Consider the following 19814-nt stretch of genomic DNA (forward strand, 5'->3'; position numbering starts at 1 on the left):
ATAATAAACTAATTCAATTTTAAAACTCTAAATGTTATATTATAAATTATCTCGTTGTTTAGCTATATATTGTTTTATCTATATATATAAAACTTAATAATATAAATAATTATAATAAATATCACAAGCTTAAAAAGTACCTATTTTATAAGTAATTTAACAGACTTTTCTGCCAGTCTTATGAGAATTCAAGAACTTCAAGTGTTTGTTTAGTCAGATGTTTGCTTGACACTTTTCTTTTGGCTTCCTCTGCTTTGCAGCTTTTGCTTTTGGCCAGCACTTGTTGGCAAGTTTTCTTTTTGCCTCTTTGGCTTCCTTTCTTTCCCTTTAGCCTTTGACTTTGACTTGGCCTGGTATAATGAGCACACATTTGCCGGAGTCTACATCCGTATGTGAGGATCTGCCGACAGGATGTTAATTTCAATTTAAATGCTGGCCAGTTCCTTGCGTTCTCATGGCCCCGAGGCGTCTCATGTCTCAAGCAACTTTGTCCAGTTTGGGCCAACTTCCTTGGCTCACTTTTGACTGGCAATTGCATTTGACCAGAGTCGAGGCCCTGCGGCCTTGGTCTTGACTTTAATTGGATTCTTTTGGATAAGTTTATACTGGGGCCCAAGTTGAAATGAATTCATTTTGAAACTGGCCTTCCTGGAAGTTTATTTTCGTCTTCAATTTAATTCCATTGCTGATCTTTGGCCACTCATTTGGCTAATTAGAATGGCATAAACAAAAAGACTCAGCTCTTCGCAGATATGAATTATCGTTTCGAGTATAACACACCGTCATGCCACGCCCACCGTCCTCCGGATGACAGCTCATAACTCATGTATCGAACTTGGTTTCAGGCTTTGGTTTCGGGCTAAATCTTGGAGCAGCCGCGGAAATCACGTACAGCCAGGATGAAAGTTGCCGGAGCCGTGGCATTATTGTCTTTTAAGCTAACCCAGTTTCCCGTCTCCGTTCGCCCTCCTTCCGCTGCCATCGACCACAACAGCTAATTAACGTTAATTTATTAAATCAGTGAGCAAGTAAAGGCATCCGGGGAACTTTTTGGAAGGGGCTGGTAGCCAAAGACAGCGCCAAGATAAAACTTGCACACGACGCTGCTCGGTTCTGAGCTCAGGCTTAAGAACTTGGGTTTTTTCTCTACTCTGTACTAGTAGGTATTCAGGGGTATATTGTATTCTTTTCCATTTAAACAAAATCAGGTTAAGCCCCACAACCTTAGAGTAGGATAGACTTAAGACCCACTTAGATATTTCGAATGGAAATAAATTCCTCCAGATTACAGAGTATCATCTAACCTATACTTCAGTCCTTTCCAACTTGGCATTCTTAGTTGTCTTAGCTGGAAAAGCATGAAAACCACACGCAGCAATTATTAATTCAATTATTTTAGCGCAAACAGCCACCTCAGACTAGGAGCAGGATTCCAGTGGCAGGACCAAGACGCAGGAAGCTGTGTGGCATAAATGAGTTCTCTGCGATTGTGCGAGTGTGTTCGAGTGAGTGGAGGAAATAGAGTAGCACAAACACAATTAAGACATCGCTGGGTAAGAGCACCGGGAATGGGGAGCGAACGAAAGGAGAGCAAATAAAGTGGCAAATTTAATTAGGAATCAGCAAAAAGAAAGCACAAGTGCACCAGGCACCAGGACCCAACGTTTTTGGGGGATAAAGTTGCTGATACCTGATGGTGATAGCCCACATCGAGTCCGGGTTGCATTTACCGGACATGTGAATTAATAACAGCATCCGTTTCCGGTCAAAAGAGGCGCTTTTTGGGCGCCGTGGAATTATAATAATAATATTAATAATGAGTGGCCAAAAAAGCCGTCAGGAGACACCAGACGGCGAATGGTGAATGGTGGGCAACGTGTCCGTAACAACTTCCGGCACGGAGTTGGACATTTTATTGTCGCTGGAAAAGTTTCCCCCGGGGGGCGATGGCCGAATGTAGGTAAATTGTAAAATGCAAAAGTTTTGCCAAGTTGAAGTCACCTGCTCGGGTTCCCAAACTACTAAAGATTTGTTGGAGGGGAGAGGAAATCGAATGGCATGTCCCTTTTGTTTCAATTCACGGCCAGGACAATTGGCCAGACGGCAGAACAGGAGACAGGCAGGCAGGCAGCTCATCAGGCTTCAAGGTATAATTTGGCCGGGGACTATTTCATTTTACGGCCAAAGTGGCGCATTTGCATAAAGTTTTATTTTCTTTGACCCGCACTTGGGGATTTCTTTGACTCGCTTGTCCTTTTGCGTTTCCTTTGCCTTCGCCTTTGCCCTGCCATCATCCTGGCTGATTTCCATTCGCTTTTCGTCTACTTTGTCGCCAGGAAGTGATTTCCTGCAGCTGCAGCTATTGAAATTTAATATCTCTGTGAGGGGGCCAACGAAATCCCACCGGCATTGGGTGTGGGTGTGTAACTTAAAGCTCTAGATCCTGGATTGGCTTTAAGAGATGTTGGCACCGCATCCCAGAACATCACACATCAGTCACCCACTCAATAGCGAAAGGTAATTTGAAAATCAAACAAGGAGCGCCAAGGAGCCATGGCAAATCCTTTCAATGGCTGCAATTTGCTGGATAAATAGGATCAAAATCGAATTTAAACGGCAAACACATTTTTCGTGATTTCGATTTTGTTGACAGAACTTTTCACTCATGTTGCCGAATAAGCAGATTATTGCCAAAAAGAGGGTTGTCTATCGCTCACCTAAGCCCACTGATATGCAAACAAGGTCTTGGGAGATTTTTTCATGGAGTTTTTAAACGCCTCAAAAATATTTTAATTAAATTTCGCATTTGCACTTGAATGGTTATTTCTGTGGCAGGCGAAACTATTTACGTGCCTGGAACAAAAGTGAAATCATTCGATTTTATTTATTTTCACTCGAAACTGGAAACTTTTGAGGCCCCATCTCCTGCGTCTTCGAGGGAAAACTTGCGCAAAAAGGCAACCGAAAACTTTTAGAGAAAACTTTCTTGGTTTTCCCATCGCCTTTCAGTCTCTCCAGTCCCCTCCTCCTCCACAAACATAAACAAGATTAATTTCACATGTTTTCCAAGAGGTGGAGATGGGCTGGATGGAGGGTGGAAAAGCTGCTCGAGTTATTACTTTGATTATGTTTATTCTAGTCATGAAATCCGAATGCCCGTTTCATGTGCACTTCATTTAATAAGCCCCTGCCCTCGAACTAAAAGCGCGAAATAATTTCCATGGCATTTTTGTCAGCTCGTAGAAGTTTTCCTCGGCTCGTGTGATTAGCCAAGTGAAAAAACAAGAGATTAGACAACTATTTCCAACTTCATTTGCGAGTGGATAAACAACTGGTTTGGAATTAACATACCTCATTATCCATTTTGAAAAGAAGCTTGTGAGGTGAGTTGGAGAAAGGACTCGCCTCAGTTTCAGTCTCAATATTTGAAGCTTTAATTTTTTTCACTTTTGAAGTGACTTTGAAATAATCGCCAACTATTCTTTCTAATATAGTCACTAATCTAAGAAGCGTCTGTGATCTTTTCACTATTTCGCCAATTTCTTGGCCAATTTGGCTGGGATCCAATGCTACATATCTGCATATACCTCAGTCGGTGCGATCTGTGGCGACTCTTAAGTGCTTTTAATTATGTCCACTTAAGTCTCAATATCGTCAGCTTCCGAAGTGCGCAAATCACGAAAAACCACACGCATCGCCATCTCGATCGTGATGGCGAAATGAAAAGAGGAAAGACCCGGGGACCCGGAGGAACTCTCTTCTCTGCGCTCGGCGCACTCTAAATAAAGCATAACAATTTATGAAATTTTAATTTTTACACTTAATAACACGCCGAGTTATGGGCGCGCCAAGTGAAACGGGCCAAGCGAATTGCCAGGAGAAATTGGGAAAAAAATGAGATGTGTGATAGAATTGTCAGGGCAGGGAGGGGCATGGGGGCGAGGACAACGAAACGCTTATAGAGACATCAATGTGAGACGCCCGGGCAGGTGGCCCCACCTCCGGGCGAATAGTGGGGCGACTAGTGGGGCCAACTTGTGTGGCACGGCCGCAGACGTTGGGCGCAATTAGAGACGCTCGATTCCCGCTATATTTGGTTTCCTACGGATTCCCGTGGAATATTCTAAAAAGTAGAGTGCTTACACAAAGAAAAATTATTACTTATGTATTTTTATTTCAACGATCTAATTAGCAAACAATTTTTTTAAATTTTAGTTATCAAAATATTACATCTATCAGGGGACAACTCGATCATCCGCATGAAATACGTACAAATTTCTCGAATACCGTACAGGACTTCTGCCCCCTTAATACGCGTTAAAAAAAATTGATAATAATTTTAGTTAAAAATGCCCCAAACAAGAATTTTCAATTTTAAACAGGCCAAAAATTGAAAATTCTTGCCGGAATATAGATAACGTGTATCCCCAAGTCTGTTATAGGTTTTTTGTAGCAGTGCTTCCCGGATAAACGATTAATTTATGGAGCCGTCGCATGGACATGTAATACTATGTTGGATGCCTCTCCAACACTCCTGGCACCTGGTACGCTGTCCAGGCGGGAATTAGGAGGGGCTGATGCTGAGGCTGTTTGTGCTGCTGCAGCTTCCAGTTGTAACGGCGCTGCAGCTACTGAGAGCGATTTCGATCTCCGGCGGATTGTCGGCGGAGGCCTCGCTGGTGACATGGCTCAGATCCCCTAGCATCTTATCCATGAGTTCCTGCTGCTGTTTTTCGAATTCGGCCTGAAGACGCTGCTGCTCATCGGCCTGACGGGAAACCATGGATTGGAAGCGAATCCTCTGAACTTGGAAGTCGGCATCCACCAACCCTAAGCGAGCGTGGGCGGACACCGGGGTCCTGATGCTCTTCGGCAAATTTGGTTTGGGGACAACTTTCTGTCTGGCCATGGACTCCTCGCGTTTCTTGGCCATGTTATTTCTATTTATGGCCACCTTTTGGTCGTAGTTCTTGCGCCTTTCGGCAGCACTCTGGCACTTGACAGGCGCCGGTGCACTGGGCTCGTGGCATGCCTCATGGCCCGGGCTAATAACGGGCTGTGCTTCAATAATCTTTACTTTTTTTTGGATCAGAGGAATCTTGCTACGAGGTTTGACTTTGGACTCCTCCTTGATAGGTCGGGAGCCGCCATCAGAGTTCTCTGCAGTTTTAATGGGAGACTTCAGAACTTCCAGCAAGCGCTGACCATTCACCTCCAAGCGATTGCGGCGCCACAACTGGTGGTGCAACTTGGTTGAGTCCACGCAAGTGTTACTGCGTCGCAAAATGGTCGGTTTTTCAGTCCCCGAATCCAAGCGGTCAGACTTATCCGGCTTGGGAGGATCCAAGCGGGATACCCAGCTAGATTTCTGAGTAGCCATCGTAAGAGGGGTAATCTTGGTAACCGCTCTTTGTGTGGGAGACGCCGGAACATCCTCCATGACCATTTGGGAGACAACAGTCACCGGTGTATTATCTGGAGGGCCAATCTGGATCACCAGATTCCTGGTATGGTCATAGATCACAGTCTCGGATTGAGTCAACTTCTGACGGAAGCGTCCCATCACAATCAAGGGCTCAACACCCGAATCTGTATTGGTTTCTTTGTTCTCCGAACATGGCTTCGGATCTGGTGGCAGAGTCTCAGTTGCAGCCTCAACTGTGGGACACTGAACGGCCTTCAGGTCCGGCATCTGGGTCTTCTTCAAAGCGGCCTCTAGGCGCAGAATCCTCATCTCCATGCGTTTCTCATCTGTCATCTAAGGCGATGGAAGCAAGGGCCTGTAAATAAATGCACTACTCTAATCGTGTTAATAATTCTTACCAGTGGCGGAAGAATGGGCAGGCCATCCAAGGTATATCCCGACTCGAAGTGCGTGACGGTAACCTTCTCCACCTCATTGTCGTCGATGGGCTGCTTTGCATCTTTGGCCACTTGCAGCAGGTAGTCCATATTGAATCGTACAAATATCAGGTATCAAAAATTATATGTGTTTTATGGGTAGGGGAATATTTTGAACAATTTTTTTTTAGATGTGTCCAGTGTAGAGTAAAGTAATTGAATGGAATATGGAAAGGAATGTGGACTGAACGAACCGAGTGTGGCCCTAGATGTATGAGTTTGTTTTCATGGAATACTATTTCTCCATTATCAGCTCGGAGCTGTACACCTACAAAAACTTTGTTTGGGACTTAATAAAATGGGTGTCAAGAGGTTATTGGTATTTGGTATTGAAATAAGAAATGGCTATAATATTTTAAAGAGATGTACGAACTTAAAACTTGTAAAAAATGTTATCTTTAAACTCTTAAAGTCTGGGCTATTTCTTGCAGTGATGACCACATGCAATCCTCATCCATTTGGCAGTCCGTGTTCGTATTTGTGTCCACATCCGGACGGAGGCTGACAAATGCGCCGCTCGTCGCCGGAGCGTGCCGCAAAAGGTACGGGCAGCCAAGCGTGTCCAGTGGCAGGAGTAGCAGCAGTAGTAAACAAGGACGTAGCCGGAGCACAAATAAAGTCCACTCCATTACCGGCAGGATGCCATGCCACAGTTTCCCTGCGTCTGGGTTGCAAGTCGCACTTGGAAGGTCTGAAAATTTGTCTTGGGCGCTTGTAGGTGTGATTTGTTTTTTAAATTTCAGTCTGCCTTGGGGGTTCCTGAAGTTCCTGAAGCTGGCCAATTTGTCCTGGGCCCTTTTCTATTTTTGTTTGCTGGTATTTGAGTTGTCCTGTTAGTTGACTTTTTATTTGCAATGGAGTCACGTAGCATTTTCACTAGCACTGTGTTGTATGTGTTTGGACAGCGACATGCGGCAATTTTCCACTAAATTTGCCATGTCAAACATATTTTGAATCGAATCCAGCAAGCAGGGCGACCTGGCTCATAAAGAATTCAAATTAATACATTAACAGCTTCAGATAAGCGACCTTCGGGGAACGTCAGGTAATAAACGTTGAGTTGTTCGTGCCAAAGTCTCGAAAGTTTGTGCGCCAAAGCAATTTGCCTCAAGTGGCAATTCGGGAGCGTGCCAAGTGCCTTGGTAACGGTAACAGCCCACGGATTACACAACGGAAGCCAGGAGGTGGTTGGAGGTGAGGAAACTTGAGGGTTTTTACGGCTAACCACCAGCACCACAAAAGGTATTTATCTCATTGTGCGTAGATTAAGAGCTGTTCTCAAATTAGGTGAGTGTCGTCACGTGACACAAGATTCCGATGAGGATAAAGCAGGAGACGAGGCTTAGAAGAAGTAAGGTGAACGAACAGTAAAGAAAGGATAAGTCTAGACTTTATTATAAGGTTTCAACCTTTAAAAAGTTAACTAAAAACTCTGCTTGTAGCTTAAAGTTTCTTGCCACCTTTGGTCATTCAAGGCTTAATCCGTTAAAACCCTTTTTTCTTTAAATCCCAAACCAAACCAGACCAGAACCAGCCTCTGCTCCGGTTACACTTCATAAATTTAAAGAATTATGGGCCGTGACGCAGACGGAAGTGGAATGCAACCGCAGTGGCAGGAACACGGCCAACGCCAAGTGGCCAAGTCGACATAAGCGGACAGTCGGGAAGTTGAAAGGGGAGCCAACAGGTAATAACGGTTGCACGATTGGATGCTCCTGACAATTTCTGTAAAATTTACAACGCGGGCTGGTCCGAGTCGGCTGTCTGTGTCTCCAGTGTTCGACTTAAGCCTGAAGAGATACTCTCTCTGCTGCAGTGGGAAAGGAGCTGTATTGATATTTTTGACCATGACCATGAACCAAAATCAATCAAAGTTTATCATTGATTTTTTTCAGCTTTTGCGCATTTTCCAACGAAAGTTCAAGGAGCAAAAACCAAAGTTCAAAGCGTCGGCAGTCGCTTTAATTGAGTTGCCACAGGCTCATGCATATGCAGGGCTCAATTAAAAGTGCGCCAAGAAAAACTGAAAGACAAACAAAAACAGGAACAGCGCAAGGACAACTCCTTTTTGGCTTTCGTGGGGTAGAAAATGTCTGCAAGTGACTCGAGTCGGGTCTGAAGTCGAGCCGGCACTGTCTGTTGACATTTCGCGGTATGGAAAAAATTAAATTAAAATGCAAATTAGGCATTCCCAAGGAGTCTGGCCACCTTCACATATTTTTCCATCTCCTTCTGTGCTTGGGGCTTCTCAGCCTTTCATTTTTTTGCAACTCCTTGAGCGTCTCGGGGTAAAAGTGACAAATTGTTGTAAACACTGCAAGTTACGTATACGACTCGTGGGACCTGCTGGCTCTCGACTGACACCTACCAAATAAAAGGCACCACGGAGCCGGGGAGCTGTACCTATTTTATACATATTTTATCAGGACCAAGAAGTCCCGACTTAGGGCCAAGATGAATGTTTTTATTTCTGTGCCCTTCGCTCTCTTGTTTCTTTTTTTTGCGGTAAATTATGCAAAGTAGTTGCGTAATGCTCTTGTTACAATAATTTAATCTTGTAATCTGTTTCTGTTCGACTGCGACTCCCTTTCCCTAGGAAAATGCCATAAATAATTCAGCTGGCCCGCTGCAGATGTCGCTGAAAGCAGCCGAAGGCCATATCCTTGAAGGAATCTTTGCATTTTTAATTTCAAGGTAAACAAGCGAAGATAACTTCGCCGCCAGAAACGGAATCCTAATGAGCCACTCCTCAAGGTAGCTTCACCCTGTCTATATTCTGAACTTCCGAATTGACATTTCAGCGGAGCTGAGGACGTTAATTCAATTTCCACAAGCTGAAACAAAAATAAAAGAATCTTGGCTCAAAGTTTAGCCAGGCAACCCCTTTTACGGGTCTCGTCGAGGAGGAAGTAATAACGAACCCCCTTTGCGGCGGCTAATTATGCCGCATGGTACATCCTTTGAAGAGCTCTTTAATAAGGAACCCACGTCAGGCCATAAATCAAATGCCACAAAATGTAAATCCACCGGAGGAAAAGAAATCGCAGACAACATAAAAATTCAATAACATTCTTCGGATGCCACAAGGTGCACCGGAGTCACACACACATACACCGACAAGCAATAACATCACATGGATGGGTTTTTTAGGAGGAAAAGGAGCAGGAACAGGATCCAGGCGGAAGCAATACACGTTGACACGTCGCAAAGGATGCAAAATGTGGCGCTGTTAGTTCCGCAGCTCCGTTTGCTAGACAAAGGACAACGGCGTAATGTAACGGAAACTCTATTGAATTGCGATAAAAATCGCGTTTGTCAGGGAGCAGCCTTTGAACTCCGCGTATCCTTCGGTTGCAGGAGACACGGGCTTAGCCATTTTAAAGCATACTTTGCGGCTTGTCAACAGGCGGCAAAATTTATTGCAAATGTACGCCAAAAAAAGAGTTGCACGAACTGGCATGTGTGTTTGTCTAGTCGGGTTGAGTTACTTTCCTTCCTTGATTTGAGTACAATTATAGAAAATATGGACTTTTTAAAAACACTCTACTTTATCTTACTTGGACCTCAGATATCCGGTGGATATATTAAGCCCATTATTTAATTTATTACATTCCTTTTTAATCAATATTTAAAGAATATATATTTTTTTTTACCTTCAAAAAGTAAATGATCAAAATAAAGAGCATTAAAAATGCGCTGTATTTTGCTTAACTATTTTAGAATGCTATCCTGCTGACAATGTTATCGTTACGGTTATTGATTGAAATTTTTTACACTTTGGTTGTTGTCTCGGTTCCTTTCCCTTAACCCCTTAACAGGGTCGACACTTGGCGACATCGGCCAAGGGTTAAGAGAAAATGACAGCTGTTGCCAGAGTGGATTCTTGTTATTTTTTTAGCGTGTTCTGTTTTTGTGTTGATTTGCAAAAGCGAAGAAAGTCAGACCAAGGCACAGAATATCTTGGAAGGCAGGTACGCCTTGTTTGCCCCATATGGTCCTGTTATGGCTTACACGCACATCCTGTCACTTGCAAGACCAGCAAAAGGACCATTCACATCACCTACACAATGCGAGCAGAGACGCACAATGGCCACATCAATTGTGCATTTCATTTAACTTGCCACGCCCGTGTGACTTTTAAGTGTTGCCGTATAGCACACACCCCTTTCCCCAGGACCATCTACAGGAGCCAGGACTCTCCGAGTGCTGGACATGACAGCTTCTGCATGAGCGACTCCATCTCTCTGGCTCGCAAACTCACTGCCCCTATGGCAAACATTGTACGGCCAAAAGGCCGAAAGCCAAAGCCAAAGCCGTTGTCTGTAGGTTTTTAGGTGTGTTAGGTATTATCTCTGGTGCGGGTGGATGGGGAGAGGCGTGTGGCACACAACCACCCACTCGCACTCGCACACCCACATCCCATCCGCCCACAGCAAACTTTGTGTGCGTTTGTGTCATTGTTAAATTTTGCGCTCGAACGATCTGCAACGGATGACATCCGTATGGCAGGCAAGTTACTTTTTGATTTACAGTATGCTACTTTTTATACCTCGTAGTTGTAAGAGACCTTTGGCACTACAGGAGGTGTAATAGGAGTTTTCAAAATAAGTAACTAAGCTGAAATAGTGTTAGAAATCATTAATAATGACTAACATGGCCTATATTCTAATTTATTTTGAAATAAAATTCGGAATATATCATAATTCTTAGTAGCTTTTTACGGATGACATATTATATGTTGATATTCGTAATTCTTTGATTTCTTATTTTTTTTATACTTTAAATAACACTAAACTGAATTATTAAATAATATACTCTACATAACTAATAGTGGGTATTGTAAATATCTGAGTTCCACCAAATCATTTCAGCTTGTTGTTCATCAAACCCCCGGCTGACCTCTGACCCCAGACCGGCTTCCTGTCCCCCCGAAAAAGTTAGTGTGTCCAAGGTGCAGCAAAGGTTGTCACAAGTCGCCTGCCTGTCGTTTGTTGGTTGTCGGTTGTTGCCTGTCGTTAGCATTTGGTTTAAATTGCGCAAAATGCGTGTAATTGCTGGAACTGACGATTGAATGAGCCCCTGTATTAGAGGGAGATGTAGAAGTTAGAAATTGAAAGAGACCCGTCCTGACCCGTCCAGATCCGTCCTGGCAGGCGCCTCGTTCCTCAAGATTTAAAGTTTCTGATTTGATTTGAGGCTGCTTGTATCTGTATCTTTTCGTTATACTCCCAGCCCCTGCCCCCTCAAGGCTGACTGGCTGTTGTAATTATGAGCGCATTGTTGTGCGAAAAATTGAGTTTCGGTTTCGAGTTTACGAGTTTGTTTAGCTCTAAACTTGTGCCGCACTATTTAGGGTCTGGGGACTCGGGGTTGGTCTGGATCTGGACCTGGAAGTAGACTCTGGCAGATGTTTCCGTTTCCTTTTCAGAACCGGCTACAAAGTGAAAGTGTCCGAACAGGACACAAACAGCCGAAAGGGTGGATGGCTAACTTTTGAGAAAATTGATATACGTATTAGAATGAGCTGTCAAATGAACTTTTGTTTGGATAAGTCTTCTATACTTTTCTATATAAATTTTTAATTCATAGGCTCGTAATATATATAGTATACCCTATGATTACCACAGTTACCTTTCCCGCATTTTCATTTTCACTTCACGCTCAAGTAGGCGCAATTAAAAAAAATCCCCCCGACGGTCCACTTTCCATTTTGCAAAGACCCCACTTTCTCTCACTCTTACCCGGGACTTCCATTTGCATTCGAAATGCCTGTTATTATTGCTGTTGATAAAAGATTGCACAATGTTTACTCGCACAATCCCCCAGCCCCCCAGCCACCGAGCCAACCGCCCCTGCATTGCAACATTTTTCGCAGTGTGCAATGCAAATTTGCGGCCGATGCGGTAATTGCCGCTCATTATGGTCAGGCAAATGTGGCCATCGCCATCGCCATTTGCCAGTTGGCTGCGAATAAGGGAATGTGGCCCGAACCGGAGCTGATAAGACAAATGCAGCTCCGGAGCCACCTGCCACGCCCCCTGGTACAATGGCACACTCCTCCATAGACCCCAAGCTCCGGCACTGGCTTTTAATGCAATTTTTACATTTCGCACTCACAAAAAGGAGCACAGGACACAGGAATCGGTCCATAAGTCACTTTAATGGGCTTTCAATGAGGTGTGCCCCGGGAAAATAGCAGGGGCATTACGCAAATGCATTAATGGCATTTTAATGTTGAGGTATTCCAGCAGGCCTCTGTCCATTCGGCGCACCCTCCATCAACACCCCCACCACCCAGGTAAGGGTTAAAGTTCGCCTACGGAATCCCAAAAATGTCCACAAATTACAAAAAGGGAGCGATATAAAGGCAAACTTTAAATGACTATAAAACCGTTTGGCAAAACTTTAAACCACAAAAAGGTAGTGGCACCCATTTTTCCATTAATTTTCGCCCCTGAAAATGATAAATTATTTTGAGCAAATGCCGCAAGAATTTTGTGCTTGCCAAGTGAAAAGTTAAGAAGCCAACAGTGTGCTTTCCTATGTGTGAGGAAAATTCGGGAATCGTTTTCCATGAGATTTATTGTGGGCTTCGGTTAACCGAGGTTCGTTGGAATTTATGCGACTGCGTTTGTCATCTCGGCTTCCTCCGAAAGGAATTCCAAAGATTCACACCTCCGAAAAATATACGTATGTATGCCTATGTTCATACTTCATGCATATGGTTTATATTCCCACCCACTTACGCCCAACCTCCATGTCCGACTTAATTTGCTGGAAAATTTAAACAATCAAAAAAAAGGAAAAGGAACATGGCATAGGAATTAATTCGCAGCCACGGAATGAACTTTGACACCTCGTGCAGCAATTTTGCGGTGGACAAACCTTTTTGGGACTTTCGGAACTTTCATGGGAAGCCCACTCGTTTTTTATCCTCGCCCGGACTATTTTTTGTTCTTGGAGCATCCTGGGGTTGACTCGCTGGCATTTAATGAGCCCGGACCGATGTCGACAGCAACATTATTATTCCAAATAAAAGCGCATTATGCTGGATTATCAACTCAAGTCGGACAACCGAAATGGCAATAGAGCCAGCGGGTCCCATATGGCAAGAAAGGTAGGAAATGCGAATGCGAAAACTTAATTTCCAGCAGGCACGCCATGTATGATGCTGCCGCATTCCACTGCCCAGCTCTATGGACAGTGTCCTGGGTAAAGGACACTGGACATGGGACACTTGACCGTCCTCTCCCCCGCCGGCTTAATGAATGTGCCGAGTTGTCGGTCGACCCATCCCACAAAGCTCCTGCCCGTTGTCCTTGTAGTCCTGTCCTCAGCTTTGCAATTAAATGTGAAAATGTTGAAAATAATTTGCATTACGTATGCGCCCTCTCTCTGCCGGCTTATCGCCTGCAATTAAGGTAGTTTCTGGAAGGGTTTTGTTTACCCAAAACTGGTAGGGGGAATGATTTTTTGGGGAATTTAATTACTGCAAGGATTTAATTATGTCATCCCCGGTGTGGAGCTTAGGTCCAAATGTTAGTTAAATTTTAAACAAAGTTGTTGGTATATGTTTAAGCTCTGCTGGTTGCTCTTATCTTTTCTGGATGTTGAAATTTATCAGTTTTGAAACAGTTTCCACTTTTTCCTTTTTTTGTTACAAAGTTATACAGAATTATTTTTTGATTTCCAACAATAACCAACCAAATAATTCAATGAATTGGACAGTTTTTTTTACATTGCAAAAATTTGCTCGGCTTGTCCCGGACAAAGCCCGAAATCCACAGTCAATTTACCTGCATTGTCCTGGATGCAACGTTCCTGCCAGTTTTTTTTCGGTTACTTTGTTTTCGTTGGGGATTTTTGCACTTGAGATCCTTTTGGACGTGCGTTTCATGGCTTCTGTGTTCGGTTATTTTAAATGCAATGCAAAAAATCGGGTGCTGACAATGAGCGGAAATGAATTATGTTTGAGGCTCAACACCGATGCACCCCATCCTGTCCTGTCCCATCCTGGAAACTGAACCACCGCTGAGGTGGCGGCCATTGTGCAGCATTATTGTGCGAGTGCGAGTGCATTTCGCGTTGCACAGTCACAGTTTATTGTTGCCACGCGGAGGCAGACAAATAAATCAATGACAGCGCGACTTTATTGTTTCGCTCACAGAAATATTGCCTTTATAATATAAAACAGCGGAGCCACCGGGCAGGCCTCGATCGTGGCGGGCTGATAAATAATAAAATACCTATAGGGAGTATCCCCCAGGGAGGTGGGTCCGATGGTGGGTACCCTTTATATATATTAAATGGGCTGCGGTCTGGCCTTCTATTGACAAATTTTTGAATGATGTACGGCAATAAAAATCCATTAATTGTGGCTTGTGAAGAGAGTATTAAACCTGATTCCCCATTGCCGTTTTTGAAGGGCTTGCATTTTGTCTAAACTTGACATGTCAAGCTTTAACCAATTCTTTTAAACAATTTTAATAAATTTCATTGGCAATTTCTCCGAAAAATGTAACACAACATGTCTTTATCTTATTGCTGCACTCCTGAAACTCTGATCTAATTTTCTGAGCTGCTTTGCTTTAACTTGGCAAAACCCAAACCTCAAGCAGCTCTCAAGCTTAATCCAACTAATACGACTCAATTTAAACACCGCTAAATCAACAACTGCCACTTTGGGAAAGAAGCGGGAAAATGCGGAGTAAGTAGCTGGGGAAGCCCTCGCCAAAATCCAAGCTACGAAGATTGAATAAACTGTGAGTAAAATTAAAAGTGCCACAAGTAGCGGGGAATGGTTGGTACTTTGGCGCCAAGGACCAAAGCAGCTGGAGCACAACACCCACTCCACGGAGTACTTCGAGTACACCTACAGGACTTTTTCCCCGTCCTAAAAATTCTAGAGCCGAACAAGTTCCGTCAGAGTGCGCAACATTTTTACGCTTCTTTTGGTTCATTTTCAATGCATTTAACTTGAGTGACTCTTTAATCCCTGTAAGTATCTTAGAAAGCCAGGGAAGGGGATGGACCTGGAGAAAGGACTCTCTCTTCCGCCTGGCATCCACTGCTACAATATTTATTTACCTTGCGCCTTTTGTGCCCACGTGCAGTTTCTTGCTCGTCGTCTTCTCCTTCAGATATATATTGCCAGACTCTAGTTCCTTTCCCAATTTCGCTGTCGTCGCTTCGCAGCTACGTGTCCTGAGTCCTTGAGGAGAGCAATAGAGGACGGTGAGAGGAATGAGGTTGTCTGCCACTTGGCATATTTTAAATACATTTCATGCGCTCCTGAGCTTGGTTTTCCTCTTCCGATTCTTACGTCTTGCTGCTGCTTCTGCTCCAGGATATTTACTTCTTGAAAATATGTTTACTCGTGTTGTGCATATTTTAATCGTTTACTTTGCCACACACTTTTTCGGCAGGGCCTTTTATCCCCCCAGCTGCAGGACTCTTTGTAAATGTGAAAGTCCTGTTTGAGTTGCGTTTAAGTTAAATAAGCCATGTGAGTCCTGTTTCTGCTCTTCTCTTCTTGAGCGACTAAATTTGGGTAGAATTTTAAGCTTCTTCTTGAGACGGGAAGTAATTAGTTTAAGATATTTCTTTAAAGTAATCAATGAAAGAACTTATTTCAAATACAACTGGCTAGTAATCTAAATATTATATTCCGTGTCTGATTAGAAAATGTATAATGAATTATAAGATACAAGATGTTTACTTTTAACTCAGGACCTTAAGGCGATTCGTTAGCTCACAAGATGCGCTCCGACGCCTTCCCTTCGCTGGTTGTTCTTGTTTTTAAAAAGAGATATGAGGCACGAGTCCTTAAAGCGGGCAAAGTTTGGCACACAAATAGCCAAAGGCTCCAAGGAGCTGTCTGCCAAAGTTTTCCCTTAAATGCTCACCGAAGGGACGAGATGAATTTACATATGTTAAGCTTCCAAAATCCCTCACTTCATTGATGCTTATCGAATATTAAAGGTGATACCAAACCCATAAATGTACGAAAACCACCCGCCGCTTTCCCGGTTCACCCCTTTGGCGATTCCCTTTGATTGCTCAGTTTGTCGTAAAACTTTGTGCTTACCCACGAAGGATGCTTTGATTTCTGGGGAACGCCTGCCGAAATTATTTCAATTAAGTTTCTTACAAACCACTCCAACCCCATCCCCAAAAGCCCTCACAACCCCGCGGACTTTCTTTCATTAGTTGCTCTTGTTTTTGTTTTCCCCTGGAATTTATTGTCAGGTTCGATGGCTGGAAAAGTTTTTATTGCACTCGCCTGGAGTTCGCCTCTTGTTTGTTGGCTTTTGATTATTCAAATTAAGCTTAATTGTTAAGGTGGCTCTGAAGATGGCCAATAAAAATAGTCGTTGAGTCTACTTGAATTGTTTGGGGATTGCGATCGTTATTGGGGCATCACTTTAGTTTAGTTTTCGATGGCGTTTTGATTCTCCTCGCGTCGAATATTGTTCTAAGTTTGAGTTCCACTCACTCACTTCTGTTTTTGTCGTTTGGAAGCATCAATGGGCGGATGCGTTCACAGTGCCAACAATTTTTTCATCGATTTGCGGTGTACCTTTTTGTGACACTCCCCTTTCCGGTGGTTTTTGTCAAATAGGCCCATAGAGAGTAGCACTTTCGGATGGTTTGAAACGACCATAAGATGTCCTATATTATTTTTAGGTTCGATGAAAGATTTTATGATAGTTTTTAATCCTCTTGCATAAATAATTGTATTTTATAACTAATAATATTTATATTTTTCATATTTTTTATAATATTTGTTATATTCTACCTTTAGAATTCAAAAGTTGTAGGTTCCACTCTATCAGTGATATCTGAAATACTGGATATTGACCGAAATACCCGCAGAATTTCAGTGCCAAAGTTGGTCAGCGAGAATGGCGCGAAATTCGTGCATTAAATGGAGTGGACTTCCGGTTGGTGAAAGCTGCGGCATCGAGTGGAGGCTCCTCCATTGGAGTGGCTCGAATATGTGGATAGATGGAATGGACTGCCGAATTTATGCCCACTGGCCAATAATCCATTTTTGGGGGCCATCAACTAAACCGAAATATTGGCTCATCCATTGTTTCCGTGCTAATTGTTTGGGAGAATACATTTGCCAACAATTTGCCAGTGAAAATCTCCGTTTGAAGCTTTTCTTTTTTCCTCCAACATCTCCACGCCATCCCTTTTATTTTTTTTACATTTTGTTTTTTTTTTGGCACCACCTTTAGGTTGGGGTTGGGGATTGACAGAGGATTTGTGGGCACATCTGCTGGGAAGGTTTGCAATTATTTTGCAAACAATGAAATTGTTGCTGCGTGTGCAAACATAAAATCAAATTGTGTGTAGGTGTGCAGCTGTTACGGCTCAGACACAGATACAGATACAGTAGAGGAGGCGGACGCAGATACAGATACAAAGATACTTGTGAGGTGTCGCAGCTGCCGAGCGAGCGTTTGCCATTGATTTGATTTTGCTCGGTTTACCTATTTTGGGGGAGTCCATAGATATGCAAATTACTTTCCGGGAGTGGCAGGTGATGGCTCCATAAAAAGCGTAATCAATATGTTACGTGGATGGGCAGGGAGCGTGTTACATGATGCTAGGGCAGCATTTACTCAGCAGTTGGGCGGCAAATGAATTTAAAATGAGCAGGGGCTGGCGAGAGAAATTTTCTGGCAAAATTTCGCTAACAAAGTGCAAATCGAGCGAAATAAATCACGGAACTGCGACAAACGCCACGATCTGGCTAAATTAATCACGTGGCCATACATCAAAACAAACAGATCATGACAAATGCAGAGCGTAAATCGAGCAGGGACCTCCCCTGATCACTCCTTCTTTTTCTTTGTATCTTTTGTGGCTACACCTCGTTCATTGTCCGCAGTCTCAACTCTTTTCCTTTCAGATACTCTCACTTAAGAAGTACTTCCGCTTACTAAAAGATAATGAGATAAAAGCCAACTTAACGACTGGTATGTATTTTCCGATAGATGGATTTATTGAGTAATGGTTACCCGGAACCAGCCATTTTAGTCACAGTAAAAATATACTCCTAATTAAGAGCATTTAAGCTTCGACTTTCTTTTAGGGAAATCCCTTCTCTGGCAGTGCTTTAATTAAAATAATTTTTACGTTTGCTGGCAGTGCTTTTCCACGTGAAATTCCACCGCAGAACAAAGCAGGAGGACCGGAGCAGACGGCAACCAAGAAGACGACATAGCCGCTGTCATGTTCGCTTGTCTAGAAATGTGTCCGTTGGCCAGGTTTGCATCCAACATCCAAGAGGCAAACTCCAACCCATTCCCATACCAATTCCCAGACTCCGGCCAATGCCAACGCATAAATTATGCTTCGTTGTCGTCGAGAAGAGGAAAGGAGTACTAGTATCATAGTTTTTAGTGCGGCAGACTGAGGTGACAAAAGGTACCACAGACTGAAAAATAAACGGCAGACTTGCTGCGGGAAATTTCTTGGCAGACATAAAATTGTTTTTAGCCAGACGAGAACCAAAAGCAGCCTTCTCGCTCACTTGCCTTCATTGTCCGACAGGCAATGGAGTTTTAATTGTCCAACGGGGCCGCATAAATTTTAAGCTGCGCGATTTAAGATTTTCTAAGACATTTGAAGTCAATCTATCGCAGCCTCTTAATGGTCAACCAGGTGCCAGTTGCCAGTTGCTTCCCAGACATGACCGCACCAGAAAACACATATAGGCGCATCTGAAAAAGCCGAAACAGAACAAAACACAACTTTTTGGCAGACAGCCAGCCAGGCAGCTGGCCAAGAGGAGAACTCTTAAAGTGTCGGAGGGAGCATGGAAACAAGAGTTGTCCCTCTACCTTCTGACCGAGGAGTAAGGGAAATGTTTTGCATTTCAAATTGCATTTTAATCGCATTTCAACCTGAAATGCCATTAGACATAATTCGTTTAGCCGCATTTGTCATTGGCTCGTATCTCGCATTTCGTCTCTCGTCTCGTGGCTTTTGGCTCTACTCTGGACTCAAATCATTTCGATATGGCCAGGAATGTGCATAGATGATTGGGATTGTTTCGCTCCAGCGGAGGACAATTGGCGTCCGCACACGTAAATCAACTTTGGCATTGATTTCCACTGGCTGACTGGCTGACTGGCTGTCCCATGTCGATTTCGATTTGCATGCAACTGTCCAGATTATGCAATCACTCCCCCATGTCAAATTCGTCCTGCCGTAATTGATTGTGAGCCATCTCCGCCCCTCAGTCCACTGGCATTTAATCAATTTATGCCCGGTGCTCGAATGTCAATCGAAAGTTCGAAATGGATTCATTTGAAGTGATCGATCGATGGCCGGTGCACTGCACTCGATGCAGTCACGTCTTGGCACCTGTCAACACCTTCGATCTAGTGATCGATCTGCACTGAAAACAATTACTATTTTTTAAATAATAAGACTGTAGATTTTTCATAGCCCTTGAATACTAGTAACAATAACTCTCTGAAGAGTTCAAAATATCTAATTTTCATCAGGTTGAAATTATATTAGTTTCAGTGAAAATCTCGGGTAAATGGCTCTACATCTGTTCGGTTTTCTGTGCCTTCCCTGGTATAAATAGAAATCTCACCTTGCCGATGAAGGTGTTGAAAGGCAGGCCCATCGATTGATTGACCGATCGTTGGCATATTTAGATTTAAATTTAAATTAGCTCTATACATTGTAGGGTTTTTCGATTTACCCAAACTGACCCTGACTGAAGCAGAGGCATGAAATCATTTCTTTTTGGTTTTTTGCTACTTTATTCATTTTTTGTGGTGGGACAGCTGGTGAAAAAACTCAATTTCCTGAGCGTAGACTGGGGCCATCAAATGCTTTACGACGGCAGACCGCAACTTGAAATTTAACACACGTTGCGCCGGGAT

The 19814-nt window shown here is 43.4% G+C and overlaps 1 protein-coding gene across 1 annotated transcript; it reads right to left on the reverse strand.

Annotated features, from left to right (window-relative positions):
• Positions 1 to 4153: 4153 nt before the first annotated feature.
• Positions 4154 to 6128, reverse strand: LOC6505961. The gene is made up of 2 exons (XM_001964650.4): positions 5824 to 6128; positions 4154 to 5758 (listed from the first exon to the last, which is right to left on the reverse strand). Exons 1-2 carry the CDS (start codon positions 5950 to 5952, stop codon positions 4565 to 4567), a joined length of 1323 nt encoding a protein of 440 aa, XP_001964686.1. The 5' UTR covers positions 5953 to 6128; the 3' UTR covers positions 4154 to 4564.
• Positions 6129 to 19814: the final 13686 nt, after the last annotated feature.

This window comes from Drosophila ananassae, chromosome 2L, assembly GCF_017639315.1.
Source record: "Drosophila ananassae strain 14024-0371.13 chromosome 2L, ASM1763931v2, whole genome shotgun sequence".
Lineage (NCBI taxonomy): Eukaryota > Metazoa > Arthropoda > Insecta > Diptera > Drosophilidae > Drosophila > Drosophila ananassae.